Genomic DNA, 26,489 nt, shown 5'->3' on the forward strand with positions numbered 1-26,489 from the left:
GGTCCATCCCCACCCTTTCGAAGGGGACTCCTATGATGGGGAGGGGTTGCAATGGTACTGCTGGTGGTTTGGTCATGTTCCTCTTTTGGCAAATGTCACATTCCTGACAATAGGTCATCGCATCCTTATAGATCCCCGGCCAATAGAAGCATTGAAGTATGTTTTGAGTCGTTTTTTCGGCTCCTGTATGGCCGGCCACCAAGTGTGAGTGGGAATAAAATAGCACTTGTTCTCGAAACGGTACCGGGACAAGCAGCTGCTCTGGGTCGTCCTTTTTCCCCTGTCTATATAGCAGGTCATTTTTGATGTACAGACGTGGATACCTGACTGGAGCTTGTCCGTGGTTTTGGTGCGCGGTTTCCCATGCGTTGAACAATGTCGCATCGTTAGCCTGGGCGAACTGGAAACTCCTGTCCAGTACCCACGGTTCTGATGAGACTAACGCTGGCAAAGATTACTTATTCCCTGTATTTGTCCGTGTCCCTTTTTCTGAACCTATGCTCTGCTTGAACATTTCCAGGAAGGCCGGATTGTCCGTTCCAATAATCAGGTCCTCCGGAAGAGAGGACAACACTCCCACTCTAACTCTGTAGGGTATACCCTTCTGGGGAAGCAAGGGGAGTACTGCCACGGGGTAAGGTCTCACATCCCCGTGGACACACCTAATATATACCCTTTCTTTGGGAATGATCTGGTGGGGACTCATGTGGTGTGCCTCTACCACCGATTGGCGGCAACCTGAATCAAGTAGGGCTTGGACGGGGTTACCATTTATCTCCATACTTACTCGATATGCGTGCCCCATTTCAGCTGAATATAACACCGTCCGGGGTAAGTACTCTACCTCCATTGGCTCTTCTGCAGGTTTCCTTCGGGGGCATAATCGGGCTATGTGGCCCCAAGTACCACACTCGAAACATTGCGGCCCACTATGAGGCAGGGGCTCTGTTCTCCAAGTCCGGGGTTTCATCGGTTCCAGGACCTTCAAGGGTCTCTTCTCGGTTTTAAAGGCGGTTTTCAGTTTTTCTGGTTCCGCCATCAGTGGGGGTCTCTGTTGCACTCTCGAAAAGGTGTTCGCCATCTCCACGGCCTGGCTGGTAGTTAGATCATGATGCTGTTTTAGCCACCTCTGGGTTGCGAACGGCAGGGCTTCTAGGAACTGCTCCAGATAAATGCGGTCCATTATCTCTTCCTTCGTACTCTCTTTGGGGTTGAGCCATTTATCCGCGGCCATCTTTAAAATGACAAAAAGAGTTTTCGGTGTCTCCCCTGGTACTCCTCTCTCTCTCCTAAACCGGAGCCGATACGCCTCTTTGTCCAGGCCAGGATGGTCCAATATATTCCTTTTTATTTCGGTATAGGGGGTGTCACCTCGGGGGTTTGCCACCTGGTAGGCTGCTTGGGCTTCACCTACCAATAACGGGGCCAGGAAGAACGGCCATTTCGCGCCTGGCCAGCCACAGGCTCTGGCAGCCCTCTTAAAGTTAAGCAAAAATGCGTCCGGATCCTCACCGGGTTGATACTTTTGCAACGATACCTCGCTTATGTTATGGGGTACTCCGCTTACAGCCACCTGCCCAGTCACTAGGGGTGGATCGAGAGCTCGGGCCGCCACGGCCGCCTTTATGATCTCCCGGTCAGCATCCGCTGCACGTAGTTGCTGCTCGGCCAGCCACTCCAATCTTTCCTGTCCTTTTACAAGCACTTGAACTTCTTCTTCCTTCTTGGTTGTACAGACGGAGGTTATGCCCGCATTCTCCACCACTGTAGCCGCGGGGCCAGGAAGGGGCAAGAGACGTGTCTTGGTTTTACTCGGCTTTATTTTCTCCAGCAATCTATCTGTACAGGTCTTTCTCGCCGCTCCTCTTCTTGGTGATCGACTGCGTTCTTGCCGGGTTTTCCGGAGTACTCCCTCCTCCCTTCTGCGGACGGAACTCCTCCTTCTGCTGGGGGAAACAGAAGAGAGGCTCTTATCAGTACACCAGCGTATGTTTTATCTGTATTCAGGGGGGAGGGGGAGTGAGGGAAACCACGAGTGCAAGAATGGGCAGGTCGTAAGGGGGTGGGGGTTTGTGCAGGGATCCCGGGGCGATAAGGGTTATCACTTTTAGCTAGGTCAGGCGTCTGCCTTTCTTTCTAAACCAACCTAGGAAGCGATTACGCACCTCTGATAGCCGTACCCCTCTTGGTGTACGGCTGGGCGGCTCGTGGTGTTGGCCTCCTGGCTTCTCCGACTCTTTGGCTTTCCTCCCGTTGTTTCCTCCCGACTGGTCCTCCGCCCCAGCTGGTTCTCGGGAGATAGGGGCTTCACTCGGTTCCCTGGTCTCCGGCCGCTCCGTCTCGGCTACGCTCTCCTCGCTGATCCAACTCTCTCCTTCCTCTGCTCCACTCCTCCTCGCTGCTTCCCGCCTCTCTGCTCTGCTTCACACTGTCCACTCCTCCGGTGTAGTAACACACCTGTGGGTTATCGACACCGCCTCTTATCGTAGTACGTGGCTCCTCCTCCTCCATTGGACCTTCAGTCCATTTAAAGGGTCCGCACTCTTCCTCCTCGTCGCAGCTATATCTCTCCTCTCCTGTCCATCCTGGAAGTTGCGGAGGCTGTGGAGATAAGAGGGGGGGTCACAAATGGTCAGTTCGCCGTCTGCAACGGGGCGCTGCGGAGGGTCCTGGTTACAAAACCATATTTAGGCTGTCCTGTTTTCAGTTTCTATTTTTGGTAAATTCTGGTGGGGTTTTTTCAGTGTTTTCAATATTTTAAAAAACAGTTGTTATCAGTGGTTACACATTTTCACGCCACTAAAAACAACAGAAAAAGTGTTTTTCCGGTGTTTATGGAACATTTTGCTTTTATCATTGCTGGCTTTCTGCACTGAAAGAACATGGTATATAGACAGTGTACGTATAGTGTATATGAGGTCCTAAGAGATTTTGCAAATTAATCTTATTGTAGTACACCATACAATACTTGAATACAATACAAAAAATGATGCAGCTTGGTCTTCCTTCGACCCATACACGGAAGAAGCTATAGGCAAGATTCTGAGCACCCTCAAGCCAGCCAATCATACCACCGAGCCTCTCCCTGCTAATGCAGTTGAAGATCTAACCCCTATGATCCTGCCGCTCTGGACCAAGATCATCAACAGCTCTCTACAGCAAGGGTGCATCCCTGACTTCCTCAAAATAGGGCAAGTCACACCCATCCTAAAAAAAACCACAGCTGACACGATGGATCTTAACAACTTTCGACCTATTTCGAACAGCCCTACCCTAGCCAAACTCTTGGAAAAATGCATCCTCCAACAATTGACAAAACATATTGACCTCTTCAACCTCCTGGACAATCACCAATCTGGCTTTTGAGCAGGGCATAGCACTGAAACAGCCATGACTCACATTATCGGTGATGCACTACAAATACTCGACCAGAATGGTTCATGCCTACTCATCCTGCTAGATTTCTCCTCTGCCTTTGATACGGTCAAACATGAGAACTTGACCGATCTATTGAACCTCAGAATGGGTCTATCAGGGTCAGTGCTCAATTGGTTTACCTCCTTTCTTCAAAACCGGACCCAAAAATTCAAGGTCAATAACTTCTTCTCCAAACCAGTTCCAGTAACTCTTGGAGTCCCACAAGGGTCCGCTCTATCTCCCACACTGTTCAATCTATTCATGGAACCTCTTACTACCTTGTTGCAAGCATCCAACGTCCAATTTCACATGTATGCAGACGATACACAACTCTATCTGAAGATTCAGACTCCTGAAGATGTCATACTACTCAACCAAACACTGTTGAGAACCCAAACATGGCTAACTGAGAACCACCTCAAACTTAACGCACTCAAAACTGAATTCCTACTCATATCTCCACCCTCCAAAATCCCCCTCCTCCAGGACTGGTTCAAACACCTCACGGCATTCAAGGTGCAACCGACAATCATTGACTCAGCTAAATCTCTGGGTATAACCCTTGATGGCAACCTCAAAATGCATAAACACATTGCCAATGCAACAAAAGGTGCAAATTTTCAGATTAATATTCTAAGGAAACTTAAACCCTTCCTACCAAAAAACGACCTCAAAACGGCAGTTCAAGCTCTAGTTATCCCCAGGATCGAATACGGAAGTGTGTCCCTTTGCGGTCTCCCCAAAGCTACAACAGCACCACTAAGAGCAACCATCAACGCTGCAGCCAGGCTCATCACGGGCTCAAAAAAAAGGTCTCACATCTCCCCTGACCTGAAAGCGTTGAACTGGCTATCATGGGAAGCCAGGATTCACCTAAAAATAGCATGCTTAACCCACAAAGCCATTTACCATAAAGCACCCAGCTATCTCTCTCGGAAACTGTCTTATCTCGGGAGGCAAGAGATCCACAAGAAGTGCAGAAAGCCTATTATTGAAGCCACACAGATTTATCAAGGTGAAAACTTACAAACACTCCTTCTCAGGGATGGCTCCTAGGATTCGGAACGCACTACCCCCAGAAACCAGACTTACCACATCTACTGCACTGTTCAAAAAGGAAGTAAAGGCGATCCTCATGGAAAAATTCACATGAGCCTCTCTGACATTCACGACCTATATAGATGCAAACAGACAATCTACATTGCATGTTGGCTCTCTCGGCCCGCACCTTTCTCTATATCTGAGTCAAGATTTGGCTGTTTTTATGCACACTTTATCCACACACCTCTGTATTTCTGTATTGTGTACTGCCTTATTATGTTTTTATATCTCATTCTGCTTATTTATGCTATTGTATATTGTTTTGTATAAAAAAAAAATTTCACTGCTTGTAAAGCGCTCTGATATCCGCAAGGATCTGGTTCGCGCTCTATAAAACTTTCAAAATAAATAAATAAATAAACACTTCTTCAGTGAGTCTTTGGTCATGTGCGCTCGTGCTTTCCTTCCCATGTAAACCTCTGTGAAAAGGCCCTCTCAGCATTCATAGCCCCTTGGGCTAAGAACCGTCAGCTAAGGGACACAGTTGGGATGACTCTTTCTTTGATGCCACATAAAGCACGAAATTATAAATATTTGCGTTTTAGTTCCTGGGCACAAGAAAACAGTGCTCCAGAATGGACTAAAAAAATCAATAGCATCCCTCATTAACTCTGAAGATTGTAAAGATGCTTTCAGCATACCATCTAACAAGTGGCAAGGATCTCCTACAGGGAATCACTTCAGCTCGGGTATCAATTTTGACAGGTCATCACGCAAATGTTTTATATACGTAGCTGAATCCCTACAAATACAAACAATAGCACTCCAATCTTTGTTGAACTTGGAAAGAACCTTTTTTGCAGAGCATAACAAGTGACACTGCGTTCCATGTTTTCCAAAAGTCTGGTGTCACGTTTTCACCACTATCCCAGATGCTTGGTGATTTATATACTTGTCACTATACCTTGCAATTAATGTTTAAAGTCTGAGGTGTTGGCAATTCGCCTACTTTCAATACTGACCCACTAGAAACTATGGTCTGATGTATTAAGGGTTTTTACCCATTCTCTGTGGGTATATGTGATGACACATATTAGGAAAGATTTTTATGAAAATAGCCATTTTACCTATCAGTGAAAGAATCAAATGCAGCCAAAATATCAAATCTGAGTTTGATATGTCCTGATTCTCTACAGTTTATAAAATAATTAAACTAAAACGTGAAACTAAACCCTGCATCTTTAGACCAAAGGCCATAAAACTGAAAAAAGTAAAAGGAAGAAGAAACAATATTTTAGTGGCATCCCTACAGAACAAAACTCAAGCAGAATAATGTTAGCCAGTCTTTCTTACTGTTGCTTGTATAACAAAGTTACATTTTATTGACCCCTTCAGTAAGAACAAAATGACTTTCACTTTCTTTTTCCTTTCTTTGAATGGCATTTAGTTTGTGGTTGTGCAGGTCTTTTTTCAGTGTTTATATGTTTTTACCGGTGAGGGCTATTTTTCTTTCAGTGGGGTTTCATCAGTTATTATAGGTTTAAACTTATAACCCCACAGCCTAACCATATTGCACGTGGAGACATTTGGGCTTTAATTTTTCTCTTTGAAAATCTCAAAACGGTCTGCACGTGAATGCTTTGAAAACATTGATATTTTTACCTCAATGGTATGTATGTAGTACGTTCTCACGAAAAAACCCAGTCATTCAAAAGCAAGCATATGGCATTGTGACGAAACACACCTTAGCATTGTACACAAACACCCAGGACAATTGGCTTCCATCAGTCCACTGCAACCGTGAGGAGTACTTACCCCCGATGATAAATATAAAATGTCCGACTACCAAACTGACTTTTGACCCTTTCAGGTTTTACACAGTGGATGACGAAACTACTGCAGTCCTATCACAAGAACAAGAGACCCTAGGCATGAAGTGACAGACCGCATTACAAGCCGTTGCCTTACTTACTGTCCCATCACTTGTAATGCTGCGGCAAATTGGCTGTTTATAATCTCTTGGGCACTGTGACAAAGCAGATAAATCAATACAAACCAAGAGAGAGCAGCAGCGTTTAACCACCGGCTACGAAAGGACTGTAGACTGTAGTACCAGCAGGGAAGAAAAGAAGGCCACCTTTAGAGCACAGAGACGGTGTGGGATCGACAACCCCAAAGACGACCTGGATATACCAGCAAAGGAACACACTCCATCAGAGCAGACATTCCTTCTGCGCCTATGCTGCAAAGACCAAGGAATCAGTGTTCTGTTCAGACAGAGAATAAACATAAAGGTTGGATAATGAAAAAAAAATCTCGACAAGAAAACCAATCTGTTAGCATAAGCAACAGCTAACCATTCACAAACAATATTTATATACCAATTGCAAATAAAAAAATGTATTAATGCAAAGCATTATCATTTACAATGCCAGTAACTCAAACTTTAATGCTGCGAGACCTATTGCATTGCAAATGCTTGTTACAAATGTCTGAGGGTTTCTCATAAAGGAATGTGCAGCCTAGGGCTAATGTTGGGTCCCGGATATATTTAAGCCGGGATATCCTGTTCCCAAAGTCACATGATAAACAGTCCAAAACATTTTCTCTATTCCGGGTAGCTTACTCGTTGAACCATGTATATTACCACAGCAGGAGGGTTTGCCAGATTTTATCTGGTCCTCGAAGTACTCCAGACACAGTTCCTGGTGTATGGTAAATGCCAAGTGGATACAGGGAATCCCAGGAGCCGGCAACACACCCTATTTTCTTCCAGTAGGGCATTATTTGTATCTCGATAACCCAAAACCTCTGTACCATAAGTAAGTATGGGCGGACATTTCCTACTATATATTTCAAGTAAGGAGAGAATAGGTTTGTTGCCGATTGATGAGGCGAGGGAAAAAATAGTGCCAGTCGCCACAGAAAGGGATTCTTTCTGTCATTGACACACAGAGTCAAAGTACAGGCATTGTCGTACATTATACCAAGATATGGGAACAGGGTCACTCTCTCAGTACCTTACCCCTAATTATGATGCAGCAGGTTTTAGCATTTTTGGGCTGCACACCATGGTAGAAGTTTTTGTTAAATTGGTTTCCAAGTCCTTTATGAAAAGCAAAAAGGAGGAAATCAAGATCTTTAACTGGTGGTGGTCCTAATGAGTAGCATGGCATCGTCTGCATATAAGAGTACCAGGACAGATTTTTTTTTTACTAATCATCGGGGCATCTGCCCACAATTTAGTTCAAGATGCTTCCACACCATTGATATAAAGTAAAAACAAGATGGAAACCATCAGGCAACCCTGCCGTACCCCGCGTTTGAACTGGAAAGGGGCAGCGCACTCCCTACCATCCTCGTACTTCACAGATGCATTCAGTTCCATATGTAAGCACCACAAGAAAGTTACCATATCCTCCTCCAGGCCCAGAGTGCTTAAAGTAGGCCACGACTTGGATCTATTAACGCAATCAAATGTGTACAAAAGAGCCATCAATGCTAAATAAATGGGGCTCAATTTAGCAAACCTTTACTTGGAAATTAGAAGATTTAGATTTAATCCATGTTCTATGGTTCCCTGACCTTTTTTGAAACCATATTTTACCTGATAGAGGATATCCTTATCCATGGACCAAAGAAGCCGCCTATCTAGTACTAATCTACCAATGATTTTAACTGTAGAATACAATAACACTATTAGATGATAGCACTTATTGTCCTGTGCATTGCCCTTTTTAAAGACTGGCACAATGATAGAAAAGTGCCAGAAGGATGGAAACCCATGCCGAATTAATAAGACCTGTAAGCAGAGTGGCCCACAGCTCAGAGATAGCCTCATATATGTCCATGGGTATTTCGCCAGGACCTTTTTTAGAAGGACTATTGTTTATAGCAATGAATACCTCCTCCTGGGAAAATGTAATCGTCAAGGGCAGTATACAGTCAACAGGGCCACTTTCTTGGGTAAAGCCATTAGAGTGATAAGCCCGTCTGAAAGGACATACCCATTCCTCTGGGCCTATGTGGAAGGTTACTTTATTGGTAGCTGGACCTAGGGGAGGGCTGTCAAGTACAGCCTGCCAGAAACCCAGCAGGTCTTTAACTTGGCAAGAGTGCACCAGGGCTTCCCATTTTCTTTCTTTCTGGTCAGTTTCCCTTCCTCAGTGCCTGGGTATAGGCTTTTCTACAAGCTCTTATCTCTTCTTGATCCCTGGGTATGCATTTCAATTCCCTTCGCAGCCTATTGGCTTCTCTGTATACCTTGTCAAACCAGGAATTTCTGCCCTTCATATAATTTCCAACAGGCTTCATTAGCAGCTCCATGATGTGTGAATTTAAATCAGCAAAGTTGATTAGCCTAGCTTCGAGACCTACTTCTTCATCTAAGCAGGTGTTAATCATCCCCCTACAGCCCTCAAGAGGTTTGCTCATGATACTCTCTATGTTGGCGGTCTATGAGTCTAATCTGCGCCCGGATTTGTAATAATGGGATGCCTCTGTCCAGTATTCCGCTTTGTCTCTCTCCCCGGAATGCCCAATATGAGCTAACTAGGATTATGGTCACTGTATATGAATGGCAAGACCTCCCCTACATTAACCAGTGGCTGTAACTTTCTAGAAATAAAAATGTAATCAATGGTGACACCAGACTCCCTACCAGTATGTCAGGACATGGCCCGATGAGAGATTAGTAACCACACTCTCCAATTCATGAGACAGCAAGAATGTGAGTAAAATAACCCCCCCCTAGAATCTGAATTCCCCCATGTCATTGAGTAAGTTGAATAAGTAATTGCAGACAATATTGGGGAAACCCTCAACTTTTCATTAAAGTCCCCTTCAACATCAGACTGAGAGGCGAACCTAAACATAAATTCCTATTTTCTACTGTATCCACAAAATTGAAAAGCTGGAGGAACATCGTATTATATCTGGCTGAGTAGTCATTGTTATAAGAATTTAGTATCACCAAACCAAAGTTGGGACCCCACTTAAGATATAAGGCTTACTTTTTCCCTCCTCTCCCCGCCCCCTTCCGGAGACAACTGCTCAATGTTGCACCAATGCTGATCTTAAAAAAAGTAGCCAGAACCCTCTTGGCTAGGCCAGAGGGTGATGGACAGGGATGGAGGACATATGTACCCATCAAAGAGTAAGTCACCCGTGCCCCAAGTCTCTTGCAGACGTATGGTGTCGCAGTTATTAACAATCTTCCACCAATCTTCAAATAACACCTTAGAAGCCAAACCTGTAACATTCCAGCATAACTATTTCAAAATCCCCAGGGGTTAAGAAGAAATCTTGAAGCCGTGATCCACTTAATGTTACCTCAGCAGAGCTAGTTAGCTTTTTTACTGATACAATTGTGGTTCCTATAGCTGCAAGGAAGGCTAACCAGGTTTGTGTAATCTAATTTCATACATATTGAAATAGAAGTAAAAACCTCAGTTCAGAAGGGAGGTAGGGTGACTTTGAGCTGACCTACAGATGACAATAGACCTATTGATGCTGCTGCTAAAGGAAATATATATTGATGAGTAGATTGATATTGCACCTTCTCTTCGCAGCCTTCTTACTTTAGCTCAGAGATCAAAGTACCTAATCATTCTTTGAATTTACTTCTAGTAAGTAAAGGTTTGGAAAATGTACTACTGCTCAGTATCGACCATGTAAAAAATAATAATAAATATAATTATTACCAGTGATGAACCAACTGCATGTCCCTGTAGCAGTAGCAGTAGGGGAAGTCACGTTGACAACTGCAGATGAAATCTTAGAAAGTTACCAAATGCATTTCATTTTAAGGGTATATGCTCTTTCTTGTAGTTTTCGTCAGATGGTCCTAGACCAGTAATTCTTCTCTGCTGTCTTAGGGTAAAAGGTTCTTTCACCTGTACATTTAAAGTCATAGTAAACATGTTTAAAACATGTGGCGGTAATGAGGTTATCGGTCCTCACCAGTCTATGTTCCTAATTCCGTCCCTCGCTTTCACTTTATGCATAAGATGTATTCCTATTTCTCCCTTAGGATAAATATTTTTTAAATGCCTAGATTTCTGAGCCAGCTGACATTCTGGTGGTTTCATTTTTCCACCAGTCGGAAGCTGTGCAATACTACCTGTTCTATTCAATGAGAGAATTACAGTTACTCTTGCATTAAGTTGTTTTCTGTTTTGGCTTTTGTCATTAGATAACTGGTGGTCCCAAGTGTGTCCAAGCTACTTCTTTAAGCTGGTTGACCTCTACAAGGCTGCTGTGGTGTACCTGCTAAATGGAAGAAAGACACTGCTGATCCCTGTTCTCTTCACCAGCTACATCACTGCTGCTCTCAGGCTACTAGAGAAACTGCACAAGGTATGATGGATTAGATGGAAGAAGAGGGAGTAGGTTTGATGGTATAAGGGAATTTGCTGTACTGAAAATCCTCAGAAGGTACTTATGCTTTGGAAAAGGTATGACTGTTCATGGTTGATAGATGTACTAATGTTCCCCTGATATGCGTGTGCGTGGCAGTCATTTGTTCCATTTTGTCTGATCAGTACACAGATTGTGTTCCCTCATTTCTCAAACCATGGACGGTGTCTCTGATTTTTTGCTTGAACTTAACCAAACCCTATTATACCCTGACATGTCTAAAATTGGTTTGACAATGGCCCTGGGAACGAGAAGAGAAAAGTATAGTGGTTCAAATTAAAGTCTTTCACATTGATGCATAAAACAGTCAAGTGGAAGCATCTAATTTCAGTGCGGTCATATTCGATTTGATTTGACACTGCTGCGGTCTTTTATCTAATTGTTTAGATATGCATTCAGGGATCATTGGCTTTCCCCCTTTTGCGTAATCCTCTTTCAACCATTGCTTTGAGACCGCTGGGGTTTATTCTCTGATCATCCCTTCGGGTTATATAGCTTTTACTCTAGGCCTAAACTTAAAATACAGCAGCACAATCTTGGAAGTAGTGCTTAAAAGTGTGCAGTGAGATGTACACACACTACATAGCTTTAAATCCCTGACTCTGGGACCCCATAATGGAGCGAGACCAAAGGTACATGACAGATTGCACAAGAGGGTTGATTTGACAAGAGGGGTGCTTGTTAAAATGGATCTTTATTGACAAACTCCTATAGAGGGCCAAGACATGACCTCCTGTGGCTTAGTTACAAATTTGAAAAAAAGCTATACACCTTGCTGTAAATGTGTGCTTCCCCTTGACCAGACCGTGTGACCTGTGGCAAATTGTGTTATCCCTGTCCTTTAGTTAACTTATTTGTAGAAAATTGGGAAGCGGGCATGATTCTCTACACAGTGTTCCCCAGTCATGAAACATTTATCCATTACATTATTAAGGGGGAGATACTTGTTATACTATGCTCAAAAAGGATTTCACTTGGAATAGTAATGTGCCCAAGTTCTGTTTTGTTCTCCCAGCTTTGTTGTCTTATGGGTTACAAGGCTTTGTTGTCTCATAGGTACCAAAGCTGCTTTGCAACACAGTCCAACCTGTCTGGTTCTGTAATGGCAATTATTTTCTACAAAGGCAGGAATGGATGACCACCTATCCTCAGCTCCAGATTTGCCTATAGAAAAATGCTCTCAAAAGGTTTAGTTATCAAATATTGGTAAGACAGCTTCTACATAAGTGTAAAACAAATGTTGGAGCTAATTCTGCATTCATGTTTTAGCCTGTATTTAAAATCATAATTTGTATATTTCACCATTGACTAAAACAAATAATTGCCAGCAAGCCGTTTATAGTGTCATTTATTTTGAAATGTTATGGGTATTTTACCCTCAGAGTAGGAAAGCCCAGCAGCGGGCACAGTATTGATCATGTAAATGCTTAGAAATCAGTGGCTTTGAATTACAGAAGGGCTCACGTTCCAAATTGTTGCCCGTCATATGTAGCCCATATTTTTATCCAAATTCATTTGTATTGATGCCTTAGGTGATGAAAACCAAACCGGAGAAATAATATTTATTTTCCCCACAGTGATGTCCCTGGCACTGGCTCCTACTGGTAGAAGAAGGGTGCAGCTCAACTGCACTTCAGCTGTTTCACTTTTCACCAGTCACATCTAGAGACCTTGCATGCTTCCATATACACACCATTCTTTCTCTTGTGCAGAGGCTTGCAGATCTAGTTTCTTGATTGCAAAGTAACATATTGCTTTTGAGCTCTTTGTTGACCTTCTCTGCATTTTTGTAGGGAGAGTGTGTTATCTCTTGGTTATGTATTATCATACATTATAGCTTACACCCTGTGAGATCCAAATCAGTTTAAGCATCCTGTAGGGGAACTACGGCGTTCTCTGTGAACAAGTTTAGGATCATGCAAACCAATCTTGTATAGTAATTAACTTTATTTTACGTTCTGTTGTTGTTACTTCTTTCTTATCTCAGGTAAATGTGAAGGCAGCACATGTTGAATACGACAAATTCTATATACCGGAGGTTTCCAGCTTGGTGGATATCCAGGAAGATTACCTCCTATGGCTTCTAAACCAAGCGGGAATGGTGAGTACTCTTGGGTGAAAATGGGAATCCTATCAATTAATAAACAAAATGTGCACATGTACAGATAAATAACTAACCGTACTCTGTATGCATGTATTGATATGGTTTTTCTACAGCACAAACTTGCCAAAATGCAGCATAGCCATGTACCCAGTCAAAGATAAGCATTAAGTCAACAAGTGATAGGAAAGGTACCTGGCTTTTGGATGGGTAATGCATTGTTTTGTAGTGTTCTTTAAAGAGTACAGCTTCAACTTTTTTCTATAGTGAGGCAGTATTGGAGCTGTACTGATGGATACTGAAAAGTTGTTCCAGATCCTGGGTGCATAAACAGAAAAGGCTTGCCACTTAGTTTTTTCTTTTTTACACTTTAGTCTACGGTCTCTTGATCTTATGGTGTAATTGTGTCATAGTTCCTTGAGGGTGAGGTTGGTGTCTGGGGGTTTATCCAAGTGACTTTGCATTTGGTGAAAGTCTGGATTTGGGGCAGTCTAGTTTCATGTGATTAAGCCAGGTTAGTATTGTTTTTTCTTTGATGTTTGAGGCAAATAACAGGAATTCTGTGCTGGTTAAGTTGAGCTTAATGCAAGCGCTGTTTATCCAGGTCTCGATGATGTACAGGCAGTGTTTAAGGAGCCTGAATCAGAGAAGACGATCATGTAGCATTGTGTATCTTCAGCATATTGGTGAATCTTAATGCTGTTATCTGTGAGTGGAGTACCAAGATCGTTGTCCAGCGTGTAGAGGGCTTTCAGAGACCATACATCATATTTCTTTTTCTGTCATGCTTATGACCTTCAGAGGAAAAAATTGCTATTGCCCCGGTTCAGAAATTTGACCACAAGGAGGTATTTGAAAGCATTTTGCATGTTAAGGATGGGCAGTTCCAGGCCGGTGTATTTGATTTAGCTAGATACCTTATGGCTTCATGGATCTTACGCACAAAGTGTATCTGAGCAAGCGAACATAAATTGTCATAATGATTATGTGGGAGGTTTCAGTTAAGTTTTCTTCTTTTTCATACTGCCTCATCTTTCGTAGATAGTTTAATAGAGTCTTATAGCTCGCCGTAACAGGCTATACCATCTATTAAAGGCCAACTCCAGCCTCTTTTACAAGGGAGCGGGACTTTAATAACTGGTATAGCCCAGCTGCGAAGGGCTATAAGGCTATTAGAACATTCTACCACTAGAGGGCAGAATGTTCTAACAAAACAAAGCTTCAGGGAGCGCGAGGGGACTGAAATCTCTTCAGGCTTCCTGAAGCCTTTGTTAACAGCCAGAGCTGTGAACAAAGAAACATTGGAATGTTGGAGCTCCGGGTTTATACCAGCCATTATAAGCCCGGAGCTACTCCGGAGGTCCTCCCTGAACTGTAACACAATCAACCAAGACTGGTTTTGCCTTTATCAGGTATAACTTGGTTCCGGAAGGCAAAAGGCCCAGCCCAGTTATGTTTCTAGTACTTCTTTCACAAATTCCACCTTACTAAACTTTACTGTCATTCTGTGTAAGTGCTGTGCAGTGGAAGTACACTGAGTTACAGTGTAGTTACAGCCAGTTACATAGTTGTGTTTTGGTCAAACTGTAATCTAGCTGTTCCCAGAAAAGTAAAATGTTATCTGTTACCTCTGTGTTTTTTAGTTACATATATGCTAATATTTTCTTTTTATCTTAATTTGCTAATTGATAGAAGCATTAATCTGATCAAAGCAGATACATGATTTCATTAAATAAATTTCCCTTCTATTCACAGAAAGTTCGACCAGCAAGCATGCAGGTAATTATGTTAACTTTTGAAGTTTCGTGTTGTCATGTACTATGCTAGCGAGTCATACTAACACCATTTTCCTTTCAGGACTCTGTGACACTCTGTTCTTACCCTTTCATCTTTGATGCTCAAGCCAAGACCAAAATGCTGCAAACTGACGCAGAGCTGCAGATGCAGGTAACATGATAAACCCTTTCGAACAATCTATTTTCTCGTGTTCTTGGGAATTGTCAATCAACCAAGTTAACCTAAATGTAGGTCTTACTGATCATTTCCATCATAGACTATTGCATATGCCTTTGAAAGTCTATGCAACCACTTTCATCTTCTTTAACACCTGTAACCTCAAAGCCCTCTCAGTTAGTCACACAAAGTATAGTTAGTAACAACCATATATGCCAGATTATTTGTCAAAACTTTTAAAATTCTAATATTCCTATTCTTTTCGTGGGCCAAATTGTTCACTTCAATGTATTTGTATTGATTAATGCAAATATAGGTTTACTTTCAGATCAGTAGTATCTTTTATCAGCATGTTTTATTTAAAATAGATGCTATGGCAATTCTTTTAATTTGTATTTAAAAAAATGTATTGCAAGGATATGACTGTCCGTTTTAGACATTGGCATGTTTTCTTCATTTTTTCCCATTTTGTGGCATATGCTTGTTCTAAAGTGTTAATTAACGGTGTGCCTTGCTAAGGCTACACCCACTGGCTTTGTCAATGTTTGTTCACCTTGGTAAGGATGTTTCCCCCATTAAAACAAAGAGAAACCTCCTTGCACAATTTTATTCTCAAAGTGATATATATAGATATAGTATCACTGCTGTACTCTAAATGAAAGATAAATAGAATAGCACAACCTTTAAAGACCATTTGAAATATTAGTACCATGAGAATGCGCTATTCCATCCAGAAGCCTGACCAGAGTTAAAGGGTCCTCTGACCTTTTAAACATTATGTCTTAGACTTAGACCAAAGTGCATCTGTGTAAGAAGGCCAAATTCTAGGCTATTAGACTGCAGCCAGATCTTAATCAAAATGTCATAGTCCATACAGTGTTTAGGTACATCACCCTTTCATCAGTGGGTAGTAGGATTTATCTTTTATTTGGGCTGTAGTTCAGAGATCTCCAGACAGCTTACATCGGGTTCCTAGAACTAAAGCGGGTGTCTTAACGCCAATTTTTGTTTTTGTTGTCAAATCTGTTTTATTAGCATTTTCTTTTTTCCCAGGCTTTCAGTAATACAATAGGAACATCTTCCACATAAGCCCAGCAATTAGATATTCACAAACATAGCAACTTTACATGTTCAATTCACAGTATTTAGGTTGTGCAGCCGCTATAACGTGGGGTAAGCACCCAGTGCTGGCTAGATAGTGGGGTTCCTAACCAGGTAAAGAGTCCAGGACTGTCCATGAAGGTCCATGTAGGAGGCTCTGCTCTTTCCCATTAGCAGAATGCTGGGCAGGCCCCCCGGTTTGGACTGACATACAGATAAGCTATTTATGAAACAACAATAAGAGAAACTGTAACTATAGCGGCAAGACCACAAGCATACTACAACCACCTCTACCCACCCTCCCCGTGCCCCCCACCCGCACCCCCGGCCGCAGCCGCACTTGCACCCGTGCCTCTGTGCCCCATTGGAGCAGGATTTATACTTAGCAAACTATTGCTGCAGGAGAGCAGTCCATGACGTGCATCTGCCCCCTGTGGCGCCCTAACGCCAATTATTAACAAAATGTTTAGGCAGGGTTCCTTTCCATCAAATGTGAAAGTGGCCTCAGTGCTCCCACTGTTAGCAAAAAGCCCAGTTGGATCCTTTCGTTGCTAATAATTATCACCATATTTTCAGGCTTCCCTTCATTGCCAAAATTGCATAAAAGGCAATTAACAGAGAGCTTACATCATTCCTGGTATCACACAATTTATTGGATCATGCACAGTTTGGGTTTCGTTCCCAGCAGAAAACTGGCTCTAATTATGGCCACGGAGGAGTTAAGGGCATCACACGAAAGCCCAGGCAATCCCCTCCCAGGGCTCCCACTCCGTCCAGCGCTAACCAACTAACATGCCCCACGGGGTCCTTAACCACCCTCGCGACCCTGATACAGAGACCCATAAGAACTGATACAGAGTTCCCGACACAGAGACCCATAAGAACCAAATCCGCAATGTCCTCAGAAGAAGCGGCTAATCTAGCCTCAACATACGACTCTCCCCCCCACCGCCTCCCCAAAATCCAAGAGATCATAGGTATCGAAACAGATTACCCCCTCCCTAAACCCCCAAGACCCCCGCCCTTCCTCACCACCACACCTAGGCCCCCCAGGAAAGAACCACAGCAAAGAAGGGTCTTCCACCAACTGCATGCTCATAAACTGCAGATCAGCCTCCAAGCATGCAACTGAACTAGCAGAAGCCATCCTCTCTCATGACATAGACATCGCGTTCATCACGGAGACTTGGCTAAATGAGCTCTCCTCATCAAGCTTGGATATACTTGTGCCCCCAGGCTTTACTATTATCAACAAAGACAGAAAAGATCAACAAAGTGGAGGTGGAGCTCTCGTACACAAGGACAACATCGCCATCGTGGAAATGGACACCTTCAAATACAGCACCTTTGAATGTCTTACCGCCAACATCAAGACAAAGGATAATAGAGCAATACTCTGCCATCTTCTCTATCACACTCCCCTAAAGGCAACACCTCCGCATTCGGAGAACACTTTTCCGACTTGATTGCTCACTGCTCCCTCGGAGACTCTAGCAACTTTATTCTTGGGGACCTAATCTTACGCTGGAATGAAGTGAACAACTTGCTAATTCAAACCCTAAAGAATCTTCTCCGTGACAATGATCTATCCCAACACTGCTCAGAGGAAATGCGCAATAAAGGAGCAACCTTGGATGCCATTATCGCTCAATGAGATAGTTACGATCGACCACATTCTCCCCATGGACTGGTCGGACCACCACATGATCTTATTCCACATCAACCAAAAAGTTCTATCCCAGCCACCCTTGCAAAACTCCCCCAAATGGGCTAGAAATCTAACCCATATTCCCCTTGTCATCCTAGAAGAAAGGATAAGCTCGCTCCTCCCCAGCGTCAATTATCACCTCACCACAACTGAACTCCCCTCGCTCTACAACTCAAATATGCTGGCCATGCTTGATCAACTAGCCCCCCTGAAATAAAAAAAAAAGCAAGGTCTCTCCTTCCAGATCATGGTTTAACTCGGACATCAACTCCGAAAGGAGACCACTAAGAGCCACTGAAAGACGCTGGAGGAACAATCCTTATCCTCCGCGAAGAACTCGGAGCAGTTCGCAGGAAGTACAACAATCACATCAAGAACAGCAAAAACAAGTTTTTCTGCACCGCACTAGACAGCGCAAAAAACAGACCCAAGGAGCTCTTTAACATCACTAGGCAACAAACCTCTAAGCCTGCTACGCCCTCAGTGCTGGCTTCCAAAGAACTGTACGACAATTTCGCCAACTTCTTTAATGACAAGATCACCAAAGATCGAGCTCTCACTGGACACCAACAGCTACCCCACCCCCCCTCAAGAGCAGCACGCCTGGGGCATATGGTAACACATGAATAGCATCAAAATCCTTGACTCATCAGTCTGGCTTCAGAAAAGGCTGCAGCACTGAAACCGTGATCCTCGGCGTCATTGATGATATCCATAAATCACTTGATTTGGACCAATGATGCCTCCTCATTCTCCTAGACCTATCAGCAGCATTCGATCCGGTCGATCACAAACTTCTCATTAAGGTTCTTCAAGAATGGGCCCGACTTGATGAGGTGGTTCTCCACTGGTTCTCCTCCTTCCTACAAAACCGCACCCAAAGAATCAAAATCTAAAACTTTGCGTCCAACCTACACCCAGTCAGCAGGGGAGTCCCTCAAGGTTCCCTGCTCTCCCCGCAACTTTTCAACATTTACATGGAACCCCTCACCACCCTACTCAAAAAAAGCCAACATTCCCTTCCATCAGTATGCAGACGATACACAGATCTACTTGAAAACCTTCTCCATCAAGGACATTCAAAGACTCAACGACACATTGAGAGAAGTCCAACACTTGCTGTCAAGTAACCACCTAAAACTTAATGAAGCCAAAACAGAAATACTCCTTATCTCGAACAAAGAAGAGAACCTCCAAATTGCGGAGTGGCTAAAGGCTATCTATGCGCTCATCAGGAACCTCACCCTGGCCGACTCTGTAAAATCACTAGGTATCACGCTAGACATGGCCTATTTATTAATATACAGAAACAACTTCTATGCAAGATACAAATTCTGCACAATTTGGCAGCTTGCCTATTGCTGGGAATACCTAGACAAATCTCAGCAGTTAAGGCTCTTGAGGAACTTCATTGGCTGCCAGTTGTCAAGAGGATAGACTTTAAGGCATTGTGTATCGCCTTTAAGGCCCTACATTGAGAAGGCCCAGATTATTTAAAAAATAAATTGACCAGATATATTAATGCTAGGCCACTTCAATCATATTCAGCAGTTACCTTAAAGTGCCCAAGTTCAGAAGAATGTGCGGGGGTTAGAGGTTTCATGAGTGGCACAGCCAAATGGTGGAATGCCCTAGCCACCAAATTAAAGACCAGTTTTTCCTTGTTAGCTTCTAGAAAGAATATTAAAACCTGGCTTTTTAACCCATATCTTCATAATTAGCTGTCATAAACCATCTATCTGTTGTGCTACCAGTGCCAAGACACCCCAGGGCATTTGAGCACCTTACAAAACATATTTTCATTTCATTTTCATTTCCTCTACTTTCACATCCATCACCTTGAACTTTTAGACCATTTTACTTAGCATAACATTTTTCCCTCTTTTCCACTTGTACAAAGTTGTAAAAGTTCTCACATGCAACACTGTTGCAAAGTACTGTCTGAGAAAACACAGAGGAACGTGGTTCTTAGGGCCTTATGAGTTTGGCGGTTTGATGGACCACCAAACTCACAGTGGCGGTGCGGCTTTCAATGCACCTGTGGTCCGACCGCCCTATGACAAGTAGGTCGGTCAGACCACCATGGGACCGCTGCTTCTGGCAAGGATCCGTGATCCCTTGCGGCCTTACAGTAAACTTGAGGCCACAAGCTTGGCGGGGCCGATGCAGCCCACCTAGTATATTACGAGTTTCCTCCTCACCTCACTTTTCACTGCAGTGAGCCCGCCGTGAAAAGTGTGGTGGTGAGGAAACAAAGGGGGCCCTATAGAGCCTCCTTGTACCTCTGGGCCTGGGGATGCATGCAGCCCCCCTGTGTGCATGCACCTCCATTTCCTGCAGGGCATGAAGCCCTCCAGTGACTGTAAAAGTTGTTATCTGGCAGACTGTGGACACATAGGTTTGGCGATGCGTTCCCCCATCGCCAACCTCCTAATAAGACCCTTGGTCTTTACTGGTTGATTACTCCAGTTTCAGACTGTCCCACAGCAGCAACATTCTCCTTCTAGATTCCCATCCAGAAGAGGCGGGAACAGAGAAAGGAGACTTTTCAGCAAACCTGTTCATGCTCTGTGTGTCTGGCAGGTCAGTAAAAGGTCATTACTGATTGTCTTCAAAACAATGGTTATCCACCAATAGACTTTTTCTATGAAAAGCATCTGTGTCTAGTGTTTGAGTGTAGAATAAGATTGTCTGACTCTGGGCTCGGTAGTCTCTTTATGACTAAACACCGAAATGCTTAAGTCATGGGGAATCTTTGGAAATCCAGATTGCTTAACTGCAGGTTGATAGTCATAGCTCATTTATTGCTCTTGAAAAGCAGCATTCTGATTTCTCAAGTTCCCTGACTTCTGGGACATCCACCAATAGTAAAAACATTGCACCCTCTTCCTAATTGTAACTTGAGGGTCTTACTCCAGAAATGTTAGCTAAGGCACATATCCATATCTTGGAAGAATGCAATTTATATTGTGGGGAAAAGATTCCACCAGTAAACAAAACCTGAATCAGTCTGGACTTTAGAAATAAATATACAAGTTCTTTGAATGGCAGTCTAACTCGAATTACCTATTTTACTGGCCCTCCAATCCAAATGGAATCCAGTAAACATTATTTGTTAGACATTACTGCTTACTTACAGACACTTACTGCCATTTTGGAGAACTAAAGTTGTGTAGCACCATTTTGAGTGTTGTCTGCATCCCAATCCTTCTGTTAATTATCCTTCCCAGTGGGAATTTATATGGCCCTCTTGAGTGCATGGCATAGATATGCTGACTTCGAAGATCGCTTTTGTGCCAGTTTCACCTCTTCCAGAATGCTTGATGAGCTTCAAGCTCTTTCATTTGAAGAATTATATACAATTTGCGTCAATCATAAGATTATGCTTCAAATGATTCCTTCCCTTTATTCTAAAGTTCCTTACCAAAGTTTCCCTTAAATCAAGGTAATATGCTTCTTGTCTTTGTTTAGATTCATATTTCTTTAGAAGAGAGAACATTGCTCAGTTAAGACATTTCTAAAGCTCGAAATGCTACATGGACAGGGAAAACCCCTTCAGGGTCTCCGAACAACTGTTTGAAGCATAATGTGGTCTTTCACTGGGAACAACGCAGATACAGTCTTACAAGATTATAACAACTGATGCTCCGCAGAAACTTTATATGATTTTCACTATATGCCATGTTTGTTAAGGTGGAAGAGCAAGAATCACAATTACCAGAATCACCACAATGTGTTATCTGTTTCCAGTGCTGGGCAAAGAGTGGCAATCTGAAAGTAGCTCCTTTGTTCCGTCCAGGAAGCGACCTACCCATTTTTACCCTACCAGACTCAAAGGTTACAGTCATGTCTAAGGCTTCACATGCACTCCATCAAATAGCTGCTTGCTGTGACATTTGGAATTGCTATCTGATAGACGTCTAGCCACAGATTGCTTAACTTAGAATATCCACGGGTGTCACACTGGATCCGGAAAACTTTCCGCAGCAGCAGCACGGCTCCGCCCTGACGTCATCCACGGACGTAACGTCAGCAAAGCCATTATGCCCCTCCAGGCGCGCTGACGTCAGTTTTCTCCTTTTCCGCGTCCCAACAAGGATCCTGGAAAACCAGCGGTTCCTAGACCTGTTTTTTTAGCCTTCTTGATGCCTTTGGCGTCCTGGAACAGTGTGCAATGCCTTCGGGCTTTAAAGCGTGCGAGACCTGTGCACGTCAGATGTCTGTAACGGACGCACACTCCATCTGTATGTGGTGCCTCAGGGTGCACCACGACTCCAAAGAGTGCGACGATTGTCAGCGGATGAAACCGAAGTCCTTGCAGGATCGTTGTATGAAATTGCAGGCCGCACGGCTGTCAGGTCCAGCACCTTGGTGTCGCCGCTCTCCCTCTCAGGATCGAGCCCACTCCCGAGGTCGTTCCTGCAGATGTCGTTCAGAGGCGCAAGTCCAGGAGATCTTCCTCCCATACCTGAGACGATGGCACCTGATCTTCTCGCTCCCTGCTGGGAACAGGCGTCCGGTCGTCTCCTCCGTACCCCCCCTCTCTGGGTGCCGGAGCAACACGACTCCAAATGGAGGCTTATTCTAAAGCCCTCCACTCTTACTTTAGGTCACCCCCTCTCCCTAGTGCGCCTTTGGGTCCCATATAGGTGGAAGGCACTCATGTCTGGTCCTCCCCGCTGATTCATCCCCTGCACTGGCTGTGTGCATCGATTCCGGTTAGGGAGCCGATATGAAGCCGACGGGACACGGCTTAGTGGGTCCTCCCAGTTGCCCGTCTAGCCCACCCTGTCAGTCTCCGCACAGCCCTGAGGGGCTTCCTGTGCCGACATCTGAGGCACCGCCGAGCTCGACGCCCTGTTCCTCACTTGTTGCAGTGGGGTCGACGTCGGGCAGAACCCAGCCCAAGCCTCCTTTGGAGGTTGTCGATGTCCAGATGACTCCGGCTCGTCGACGCCGGTGCCGACGTCCAGGTCTCCTCTATTTCAGGAGGTTGATATCCCACCGACTCCTCTGACGTTAATGTGACTCCCATGCGACGTCGGTCAACGCCGGTGCCGTATGCTTCCTCTTATGCCACAGGTTGAGGCTCCTCTGGACTCCCCTGATCTCAGGCCTTTTCGGCCGATGATGCAGGTACCTTGTGTGGCGTGGCCTCTGGCTCAGCCTCAGGCTCCTCCGCTTTTGCGGTCTAGTGGACGGGTTACTCTTCAGCCATCTCTTACTGATGGGTTATTGTCTTCTCCCCGGATGGCAACTGAGGCTAGTGCTGCCTATGCATGGGCTATTCACAGGGCGGCAGCTATTCTTTGTTTTTAGCGCCCTGTGGTTTCTCTACCTTCTGATCCCTTGTTGAATCTTTTCCATAGGGAGCCAGTTGAAGCGGAGCCTTTGCTGCCCCTTGGGGCAGCTTTGTTTGACCTCATGCTGAGCACATGGGCGAGGCCTTCCTCGGGTGACCCTGTTGATCGGGCCATAGCTCGTTGACACCGTCCTGCCCCAAATGATCCGCTGTATCTGTCCCTTCACCCTAGGGCTCAGGGCCTAGTTGTTCAGGCGGCCTTTGACTAAGTCTTCCTCCGCCCTGCCTCTGTTGCCTCCCACCAGCGAATCTAGGTGGTTAGACGCATATGGTCGCCAGGTTTTCGCCTCTGCTGGCGTCCGCGCATTGAATCCGGCTTGTGTGTTCGCACGCGCATCTTCTACCCTTTGGGACTTAGTTGAGTACAGTCTTTCTTCACTTCCAGAAGGCCCGCAAGTGGACTTGATCCGCCTTCTGCATGATGGCAGGGAGAATGGCACAATTTTCCCTCCACTCTTCCCATGACGCCTCTGACTCGGTGGGACGAGCTCTTGCTCGGTCTGTTGTCATGCTTGGCTGCGCAACAGTCGTTTCCCGGACAATGTTCGGGATGCTCTTAGAGATCTGCCGTTCAATGGCGTGGACCTGTTTGACAGCCACGCAGATTCAGCGGTCTCCCGCCTCATGTCTGGACTGCCATGACTTTTGCGCACGACTTTCTGCCTTAAAGTGTTTTTTCCTCTTTATCGGCAATTATGCCTTGGTAATTTACTTTCAAAGGAGTCCTGGGTTCTTTCCATGGGACGCGGATGGTGTAGGCGGTTGTTCCGCCAGCTCAGTATTTGTTCAGTGCAGTCGGACTGCTGGTTCTGTCTTCCTTTCATTCCTCTGAACGTATGCTTTACCCAAGAGGACTCCCCTTGCAGGGGTAGACACTTACACTATGTGGCGTATTTATAGGCTATTGGGTAGCTGCCTTAGCCTTGGTATGCTCCTATGGAGTTTTTCGCCACAAATCTTGCTATGGGCCTCTTTTCTGCTGTTATGCGATCCTCACGTTGGCATTTCTCTATTGCACTTTCGATGCAGTTGATTCTAGCTGTTGGTGGTACTTCTAAGCCTTGGTATGGGTTCCTTACTGTTTGGCTTCTGCCTTGTCTGCATTCACGGGGGCGTTTTTCAGCATCTGTGATCATCTTGCCCTGGATGGCTGCTCTTCTTTGCCCGTCCCTATCCCTAGGGCTTTTGTTCTGTTCAGTTCAGGCGCAGGTCTCACCAGTGACGCCCTGTCCTCATTTTGCGCCAGGATACAACCACTGTGTGGCACGCTTATTAGTGTTGGCGCAACCTGTAGTTGCACCCTGGTATAATTGCTTTCATGGGGTGTTGACCCGGTATGCTCATACTACGAGCTCTTATGTGGGTGTCTGGCTTGCCTGGTGGCCCTTTTTAGCCGGTTGCCTTCTTGCAATTAGGTCTCACGTGTGGTTCTTGCATCCACACGGTGTGGTTCTGTATCTTCCAGTGCTCTGCTTGACTACCGTTCTTACTGTAGTCCTGTGCTGTGTGTTTCTACCGATTGCTGTTAGCCCTTTCACATGTCTTGTGACAGTCCGACTATGTAATGGCGTGTCTTGTGTTTCTAGTACTCCCTGCACTTTCTGGCCATGGATTGGCATCTTGGCAATGCCGTCCCATGTATTTTGGCTGGTGCAGACTTCAACAGTCCTTTTTTTTCTACTCTTGTGCATACTGGAGTGGTATGCGCTGCCTCTGTCATACCAGTTTCCATCTCTCTGGGTTTTACTTACTGTCGGCATGCCGGATCCTGTGGATCCATCAGTCCTAAGTTCAGTTCCCCTTCTTTGCGAAGTTATGAACTTTCCTTTTCACACCTACATCTCTAGTGTGTATTTTCTTTCTCCCACCCGGTATACATACCAGACTTTTCATGCTGTTCTTCGGCAGCTGGTGGTGCCTTTGCCTCCCCATGTTTCCGCTCTTTTCTGAGCTTCATGGTCTGGGGTGGCTGCGCTGGCTTGCGGTCCCCACTGTGTTTCGTCAATTTGTTGACAGCTACGTCCCCTCTGGAACTTCATGGGGTTCAGTCGCAGACCTGCCTCCTCTAGGGGTATGGCTTTGGTATCCTAAGTCAAGGAATCTGCGGCTAGACATCTCTATCAGATGAACGAGTTACTTACCTTTGGTAACGATGTATCGGGTAGCGACATAGTCTAGCCACAGATTCCTTAATGCCCGCCCTTCTTCCCAATTCTGCGAGGGCCTTTTCAGGTTGGGCTTTCTACATTCACCGTGGCTTGACCCTTCTGCAGGGTGCCATTTTCACTTCACTCCGTCACAGAATGCTTCATTCTGTGTTCGATGCCCTATTACGCCCATTCTCGTAATTCGGAGGTATGCTCATGTGTCATGTATCCTTTCTAACCCTACACCCTGGGATGTACAGTGTGGGGTCTATTCATGTTTTTTCCCACCCACCGCTCTCCCCTTCTTTTTCGTCTTGGGGTCTCTTTCCGCCCCTGCTCTCCATTGGTTGAAGTCTATTGGCTCTGCCATATTTTATTGATCTCTTATTGGGTATACAACGTCTTTTTCTGGTGACATCTTGTGGTTAAATGTCCTAGCTCCTGTGTTCCGGACTTGTCGTCCTTCACGGTTATACATTATGGTTGCAGATTTTGTCGCCTGCCGTGATGTTGTTTAAATCTTCCTTTACCTCCAAGAGTGGTTGGCCTTCACTTTTGCGGGGTTGCTGCTCAGAGCGGTGCTCCCGCTCATTTTCTTTTACTAGTTTTTAATATACAGTGCCTGGCACTTTCTTTTATAGTGCTGTTTTTCACCATTCAATGTCTTTCCCTTTTTCATCATTTTCGCACACTGTTCCCATATTCTAACAGTTTTTTGGTGGTGGCTCCGCGTTGTGGCACGGAAATGTTTCTCTGCTGAAAACTAACATCAGTGCGCCGCTGACGTCACGTCCGTGGACGGAGCCGTGTGGCGCTGCCCCCGGCGCGCAGTGGTGCTGCAGCGGAAAGTTTTCCAGATCCAGTCTGAGGCCTGGGCATATTCTAAGTTAACCCCTTCACTGTGGGGGTAATTCCCCCGCTGTGCTGGGTGGGAGGTGGTCGCGCACAGTGCCCTGAGGCGCGTCGCTCATGACGAGCTGAGCTTGTCACAGGTGCACCGGCTCCCGTGGAACGCTCAGCACAGCAGGGGAATTCTCCCTGCACCTGAGCGTTCCACGGCTCATGAAGAGCTGAGCTAGTCATGAGCACCGGAGCACCGTGCCTCATGACGAGCTGAGCTAGTCATGAGCAAGGAAAAGGTTAAGGAATCTGCGGATAGACTGTCTCTACCAGATGCATTGTTACTGAAGGTAAGTAAATCGTTCTTTAGGAACATTCCAAGCTGTTTTTACCAATTTTCTG

At 45.0% G+C, this 26,489-nt stretch overlaps 1 protein-coding gene across 3 annotated transcripts in view; it reads left to right on the plus strand.

Annotated features, from left to right (window-relative positions):
* HERC3 (HECT and RLD domain containing E3 ubiquitin protein ligase 3) overlaps positions 1-26,489 on the plus strand; it is a 667,675-nt gene that overhangs the window by 489,970 nt on the left and 151,216 nt on the right. For all 3 annotated transcript variants that reach the window (XM_086961614.1, XM_086961616.1, XM_086961615.1), the window contains exons 15-18: positions 10,652-10,815; positions 12,863-12,976; positions 14,732-14,755; positions 14,834-14,923. In XM_086961614.1, coding sequence (XP_086817740.1) covers positions 10,652-10,815; positions 12,863-12,976; positions 14,732-14,755; positions 14,834-14,923 — 392 coding nt within the window. The remainder of the gene's footprint in view (positions 1-10,651; positions 10,816-12,862; positions 12,977-14,731; positions 14,756-14,833; positions 14,924-26,489) is intronic.

This window comes from Lissotriton vulgaris, chromosome 3_1, assembly GCF_964263255.1.
Source record: "Lissotriton vulgaris chromosome 3_1, aLisVul1.2, whole genome shotgun sequence".
NCBI lineage: Eukaryota > Metazoa > Chordata > Amphibia > Caudata > Salamandridae > Lissotriton > Lissotriton vulgaris.